General features: G+C 42.0%; 1 protein-coding gene across 1 annotated transcript; it reads left to right on the plus strand.

The window, feature by feature from the left end:
• LOC124049818 (carbonic anhydrase 1) lies at positions 1 to 6,233 on the plus strand. Its single transcript, XM_046371876.1, has 7 exons — positions 1 to 450; positions 751 to 948; positions 2,531 to 2,649; positions 2,975 to 3,067; positions 3,177 to 3,239; positions 3,341 to 3,496; positions 4,677 to 6,233. Exons 1-7 carry the CDS (start codon positions 417 to 419, stop codon positions 4,794 to 4,796), a joined length of 783 nt encoding a protein of 260 aa, XP_046227832.1. The 5' UTR covers positions 1 to 416; the 3' UTR covers positions 4,797 to 6,233.
• The last annotated feature ends 1,627 nt before the right edge of the window (positions 6,234 to 7,860 follow it).

Here is a 7,860-nt window from a genome sequence, read left to right on the forward strand (position 1 = left end):
TTTCAGTTTTGAAGGTGACTCTGCCGTTACTTCCTGACATGACAACCAAGTTAAAGCCGTTAGGTGAAAATGCGCTCGGCACGTTGATCGGAGAATAGGATCCAGTTGATCACAGTATGGCTCGTCAATGAAGATCTTACCACCAACACCACCACAGAAGCAGCAGCAGAGAGAGAGAGAGAGAGAAAGGCAGAGAGAGACTCATTGATCCACTGTGTTGCAGCGTTGCGGTGCATCTAAACTCCTCCCGGTCATTGCGCGGACATCATGTGGCCAACAACAGCCTGATAGCTCACAGGGGGGACCCTATATAAGCTCTGCAGCTGTCAAGTGGAGGACACTGGCTGCTTTGCGCTGGGGGACGACTCGCTTTAGGAGATTACGGCTCTTGATAACCACAAATCCAAATTGTAACAATGTCTCATTCCTGGGGATACGGAGCAGACAACGGTGAGGCGCTCACTGCACGCACACGCTACAATATAAGGTTGACATGACTGAGAAGGGTGTCAAAACCAGCCACACCAGCATGCACTGTGCTGAATGAACGGGAGCACGGGTCACTGCAGTGATTTTCATTCTGCGCATTTGGGGGCTTTTTATTTATTTCTTTTTTTTTACGCGTGTTTTAAGCATCTCACAATCCCCGAATGCGCAATTTGTTTCATTCCAGATGTACATATACTGCACAGATTCGATGAAAATTCTAACAATCACAATTTTATTATTATTATTATTATATCCTTTTAGGACCCGAACAATGGGCTGATAACTTTCCTATTGCCAATGGACCCCGCCAGTCTCCCATTGACATCGTACCTGGCGATGCATCATACGACGCGGGGCTGAAGCCGCTCAACCTGAAGTACGATCCCTCCACCTGCCTCGATATTCTCAACAACGGACATTCCTTCCAAGTGACCTTCATAGATGACTCCGACATCTCAAGTTAGTGTGCCATCAATATTGCATGATTGTAGCAGCTCAGTGGAGGCGACGTTGCTCGGTATCAACGCCGCATAATTTGATTAAAAAATCTGCATTATTAACATTTCGTCTTAACCTGGAGGGGGGTGGGGGAACTAGCCTGCTTCTATATTTCCGATTATTACTACAGCGTTTCACACAATAGAGGAGCCAGCCGACCTGTAGGTTTGAAAACAAACACAATCGATGATGGTGATGGGGGGCCTGTTGGATGGAGAAACCCCCCCCAAAATGCGGCTTTCAGGTTCAGTTCAGTGGTTGTGTGTTAACTCTGCAGCTCTAATGGTCTCCATCTTATACACAACTCGGACATGTTAATATTAAGCTTAATATTTATGGATGCATGAGTCACCCGTCCCAGTTTCTCTGGGGCTCTCAGCAAACAATGATCATAGAATTTTATTTTATTTCATTGGACTGGTTTCTTGTTTGCTTTTTTTTTTTAATAAAAGAAATACTGACTAGGCTGCAGGGGTTTCATTCAAAGGCGAAGCACAAAGCACGCAGATACTAATTGAATTGGTAATGTAACCTCTGCTAAACCTTTCCCACGCCGACTCTTTTCTACTCTCAATGAGGTCAAAGGCGCAAAAAACGGAGGCTACAGGCCAACTCTGCAAACAAACCCTGGCTTAACTATTGGTGTGCTAAACGTGCATGTTAAAGTTAGCAAAAAGATGCCTGATTATTTCCCCCAGAATATAAAAAATAGATTGCATTATTATTTTTTTCCACATTTCATCCGATTTCATAGAGAAACAATCATTTGTGCCTCTTTTAAATGTAGGATTTTGAGGATTTGGGATTGCTTGTCCTTAAGCTGATCTGAGAGTAATGAAGAATATTACATAATCGACACAATCACATGGATTATTTCTAGTGGACAATCATCCTGATGATGAAAACACAAAAGCGGTTTTGCAGAATGAGGGCTAGATGAGTTACAGCCTCTTTATTCTGCCTCGCACTGCACTTATTTTCCACACTGTTCCTTCTAAATAAGGACATGTTAGGTCTGCGTGTCATCGTCCGTCATGCATCATGTGCGGCCAAGGTGGAAAAGATGAACATCACATTAGTTTTGTAAGTCCTCTACACATCAACATTTCTTCAAGACCGGTTCTGCTGCACCTTCTCGTCATTTAAGGATGACTACTGAGAAATGAATATCCTGTGTGGGTGTGTGTGTGTGTCAACATAGCACCACAAATAGAGCAATATGCAGGATTATCTGCTACTGCTTCAGCCACTTTGTACACTGCAAATAGATACATGATGTAACAATGGAAGGAGGTTTGATGTTAACAATACCTGGACATCGTTTCACGCTGAATGTAACCCTCAGCTTGACCAGAGCTTACACAACAGGAACTGAGTCTGTTCCCATGAAATAGGAAGTCTGCATGTGTGTGTGTGTTTGTTATCTTGTTGATGTGTTTCTTGTGTTTTCATATTTATCAATGTTGCACACTCACACTGACTGCAGCACCACCCACGCTCAATTGTAGGACGAACTGATGGCAGATGTGTGTTTGTTCTGCAGCTCTGAGAGATGGACCGATCTCAGGGATCTACAGGCTCAAGCAGTTTCATTTCCACTGGGGAGCTTCAGATGACAGGGGCTCTGAGCACACTGTGGCCGGGACCAAGTATCCTGCTGAGGTAAAGATGTCTCCGTGCTATTAGGGTGATCACAATATTCAGATGGGCAGTAACAAGGAGGAAAAGGCAGATTAGAATTTGTTTTGGTTCATGGGTTGGTTGGGTTAAAACGTAATGGGTGGAGACAAAACATTCTCTGATGCTCAGATTAAAGTTAGGCCCGAGCAGAGAAGAAATTTTCTCTGATTTTTATGTTTAATGTCACATTCACCAGGTCAAAGTGTAGTATCACGAATGGATTTCAATATTTCTGGAAATGTATCATATGAATATTATGACTTTTAAAGGGCATTGATTTTGATTGTTCTGTTTCCTGTATTCACAGCTCCATCTGGTGCACTGGAATACCAAATACGCAAGTTTTGGTGAGGCTGCTAGCCAGCCTGATGGGCTCGCTGTTGTTGGAGTATTCCTGCAGGTCAATAGCATACTTTTCCTTTCATTTACCACAAAGCTGCAGTGAATAGTACTGTTTGCTGATGATCGTATGATGACCCTTCAACATTATGTGTATTATTGCTTTTCAGATTGGTGCTGCAAATGCCAGTCTCCAGAAAGTTCTGGACAGCTTTGATCTCATCAAGGGCAAAGTATGTTTCCATGAAAGGCAAATTATTTTACATTTGATTACTTATGATAAAGTATGACTGACCTGCTCCTCATTTTCTGTTACTTTCTTTATTGTTTACAGGGCAAGCAGACCACTTTCGCTGACTTTGACCCGTCTACCTTGCTCCCCAGCTGCTTAGACTACTGGACATATGATGGCTCTCTGACCACACCTCCTCTGCTGGAGAGCGTCACCTGGATTGTGTGCAAAGAGCCAATCAGCGTCAGCTCTGAGCAGGTATGGTCTCTCGTGGAGCTAATTGAGCGGTAGCAGACCGACTGGCTGCGTGCCCACAGTCTCAAATAGCCCTCTCTACAAATCCTCTCTTACTCTAGGAACTAAATCAAGGGCTTAATTGTTCAGAATAGCTGCGCTGCTGAAACACGATGAAGAAACCTCTTGTAGTGGGAGGAAAGGCCTGAGTGTTTTTGAGTCAATATGTGGGGAGTCAACAGGAAATGTTCGTCCTACACGCACAACACATCCTGTAGGTGAAGAGACGCAGCCTCAGTGAGCGTTTGATTACGCACATAAAGGCCCACAGTCAACACTTGCTGTGTTTACTCCTAAAATTACACATAATTCCACCACTGCAATGGACATTGGACATCTAACCAACCATTAATCTAAAATAACAGCCTCTCTCAGCAGCTTTGTCCTTGCGGTCGGAGTGTTTAGGCCATGTGAAAATTAACACTGCTTGGTCAAATGTTTATTTCATGGTGGCGAGTGTGTGTCTCAAGGGTAAACATGTGAGACATGTGGACATAACCTTTAGACTTTAAGGCTAGTCAAGCAAATAATGACAAAGCAGTGACTCATAAATCTGAAAAAAGAATAAAGTAATAAATACATCCCATTAGTTATCAGCTAATTGTGAGAGGATACACCCACTTGTTGAATTCATTTGCCACAGAGATGAATAGCAACCCACTGTGTCAGTGACACATTAACCCAGAGTAAATGACAAATCTCTTAAATATCAAATATCTTGCGTTCCTTGCCGTGACAGACTCAAACAAAACATTGTTTGTCTTTTCAGGAAATACTCATAGTATACTCCTCTTTCTTGAGTTACCTCTCTCTCTCCACATCTCCACACATATATGTGGATATATATATATATATATATATGTACGTTTAGGGCAAGAAATAGCGAGATGAGCTAATGGCTGCTAACTGCTAGTTGCGCCTCTATATTTAGACTTGAAAGTGGTAATAAACCTCTCATCTATCTCGAAGCAAGAAAGTGATTCCTTTCAGCATCAGCAGCACAACTTCCAAACTCAGTTCCTAATAACAAAGCTTTGACCTCGAAGGCTCTTGGCTCAGTGGCGCAGCTAGTGATGTGTTCTGAGTGACAGTCACAGGAGGTCAGTAGGAATGCCTAATGTGACCATCTTCTCCCTTTTCACAGATGGCCAAATTCCGCAGCCTGCTCTTCTCTGCTGAGGGTGAGGCCGAGTGCTGCATGGTGGACAACTATCGTCCTCCCCAGCCGCTCAAGGGTCGTTGCGTCCGTGCTTCCTTCCAGTAATACCCCCCCCCCCACCCCCCACCCCCCCTTGCCCTTTCTGCCCTGTTGCCCTCTCCCTTCCCCCTCCCTTTAGTTAGACACCCAGAGTTACCTCTTTAGCAATGAGCAACAAAGCACACATATCTCTCCGTCCAATTTTTGAAATAAATGAAATTCCTGTGGCCCATTGCTTTTACCACTGGGCAGTCTAACTGTGAGATGAAGCACTTGCAAGAATTGCATCTCAATGTATGTATTAAGCCAGCAAAGATGCTCTGTCATCATTTATTTAAGACACTTCTTGGTGGTAGCTGCACATTTACTTGGAATTACTATCTGGTGCCAATGTTTTCAGAGACGTTTCAGCCGGTGTGTGAGCAGGTCTTCCTTATGTTGCCCAGCAAACACCACAGGGATGGAAAATGAACATGATTTACAATCAAAATGGTGCTCTCAAGCCTACGGGAAGCAGGAGACACAAGCTAGTTGCAGTCGGTAGGGGGAGGAGGGAAATACATAACCATCTGTGAGGAGGGTAAGGTGCAGATAAAAAGATGCACACACTCCCGCTGCCAGTCTGTCTGTAATCTCTGACTGACTGCCAGCCTCTGCATCACAGCAGCTTAATGAAACGCTGCAACCGCCTCCATCACAACCAATTGATGCAGAAAATCCCCCTCTGGCACAGGCACAACCACAACATCGCACACACAGTCTCATGCAGGCACGATGCCTATAGGCACTGACCTGCTTATTGATTTAAATTCATTGTACAGCAACTGCTGCTTGCTGCCCAACAGTGTGACAATGGCTTATTTCTTTGGGGGTTTTTTTTTTAGCCTAATCTTAAACTCATTCATGTGTTTGTTATCCCATGTTGTCTTTTTTAAGCCTGAAAGCTTATGCAAAATGAGTCTTAAGTGATTCCTAAATTATATTTTAGAATCAAAAGGTCATGTGCATTTGTGACGCCCTGATAATATAGCAATAGAAAGGAATGATGCTCCTTTCCAAACTGAAATGTAATGTGTAAAGAAAAACCCTTCATGTGTTGTTTTGAAAACCCCAATGTGTCAAGTGCTAAAGCTTAAAACGCACAATCGCCTTGTGGGCGATGCCATAGTTGCTAATGCACAAAGCCAAGAATGATTACCCTGCTAAGAAAGCCAAGGAAGAAAAGAACCTGCCAGTAGATACCACAATAATGTCAGCCTGATGTCAGGCCCTGGGATGGACAATAAATAACAAAAGAGCTTTTGTTAACCCTTTATGCATTTCTGAAACAATAAAGAAGTTTAAGAAAAGTTGTGTGTTTCCAGAAAGATTGTAGTTAAAATAGTTTTTAAAAAAAATGCCTTATGCCAGTCATTGTTAGTGTTGTCCCATGAGTATGTGTTGTTGTCATTCTATTTTGGAAGTGGATGTTTTACTAGTTGAATAAATATATTTTATGACTAACAAGTGTCAAGTGTTTCATCTGTTTTGCTTCTTTAAATATAATTGAGCAAGTTCTCCACATGACTTGTTGAATTGGTTTTTAACCTTAACTTTTTAAGTTTCCTGCTACATGCAGCCTGTCAGCTCGTCTTGTAAATGAACCTGAGTCTCTCAGTTTTCCCCCCTCAATAGGTGAAGCCCAGTGGATAAAGATTACACAATCCCAAATGATATGCTGGTCAAACACTAATGTGGCTTTATGATATGGTATCAACCAACATGATTTAATGGCATGCCTTATAGTTAACATACCACTTGCAACGACAAGTCGCGTGCTAGGCCTATGCATTTAAAGCTTTGTGAATGTCAATGACGGTGTCCCCATTCCATGGACTTTGGAATGGCAGGAAAGGACAAAGTCAAATAATTTGTTGTCACAGTCATGTGACTTTCATCAAGTGACCTTTGTTGTAATGATAACTACAATAACCACAAGATTAACATGAAATGGATATAGCTTGCTTACAATTTGGCAACAGAAGTACTTGGTTTGGTTTAAGAAAAGATCAGGGTTTGGGTGCATGATGAACGTTAAATATTTAGTTAAGAACATAATTCCAAATAGGTTGTGGTTGGACTGCTTCCAGCCTTTAGGTTAAGCTATTCTTGTAGTACTGTGAAGACCAACTGATAGTTGTATCGAAATTCTTTCAAGAAAGAGTGATTCAATTTTCAAAAGTATCTTTTTTTTCAAAGTAACATAAAGCCACTTTAGTGTGTGTAGTGAAATATGTAATATTATATGGAAGTATGTAAAAGTATCTCATAATCTATTACTGGTTATAATCCAAAACACTGCGCCTTCAGCACTGGGGAAGCTGTATATTAATTCATAGGAGCAGGAAACTGATATCTAATCCTGTAGTTATACATAATTGATCTTATTTTAGCTTATCAATAATCTTTCCACTGCAAACTTAGACAGTGAAAAAAATACATAAAAAAACCCCACAATGTCCTGTCACTATATATATTTGTTTTATTTCCTTTATAAGTGATAGAGAATTATGACGGCACACTCAATTCAAATGGTGGTCGATGGGTGTTGACAATTTATTATCATGTGTGGGCGAGAAGACACTGCTAGCTGCCGTTCAACAGTTTAATCAGCAATGGCATTTCACTCTCTGTGAAATGTGAGCAGCACTTGACTTCTCACCTCTCCTATGAACTCCTGACAGGAAGATGAGATAGGTTTTAATCAATGGGGCTTTCCTACCAGCTCTGTTTGAGGCTGGGTGTTACCAAATTTTTTCAGCTGGTCTTGAGGACATGAGAAGAAGTGAATGTTTCTCTTATGTACAGTAAACACTGGCTTGACCACACAGAGCTCTCAATAGAGTTGGACTTGTCCCCAGCGCGTCCTCAGTGTGCCCTCATCACGCCAGCGCAGAATGTGCCCTCCAAAATGTCAATAAAAATAAAAGCTATCGACTGCTCCAATGTCTGTCTGACTACATCAGTCACAATCAATAACGAGCTGTATAATAAAATAACTCTTTGATACAAATCAAAATGGAAAAGTTTGGTTTAGGTGCACATGTGACTGCTAGTGAGAGCACTTTATGACCAGTAATCCCAAAATGTA

This window comes from Scatophagus argus, chromosome 18 (genome assembly GCF_020382885.2).
Source record: "Scatophagus argus isolate fScaArg1 chromosome 18, fScaArg1.pri, whole genome shotgun sequence".
Lineage (NCBI taxonomy): Eukaryota > Metazoa > Chordata > Actinopteri > Scatophagidae > Scatophagus > Scatophagus argus.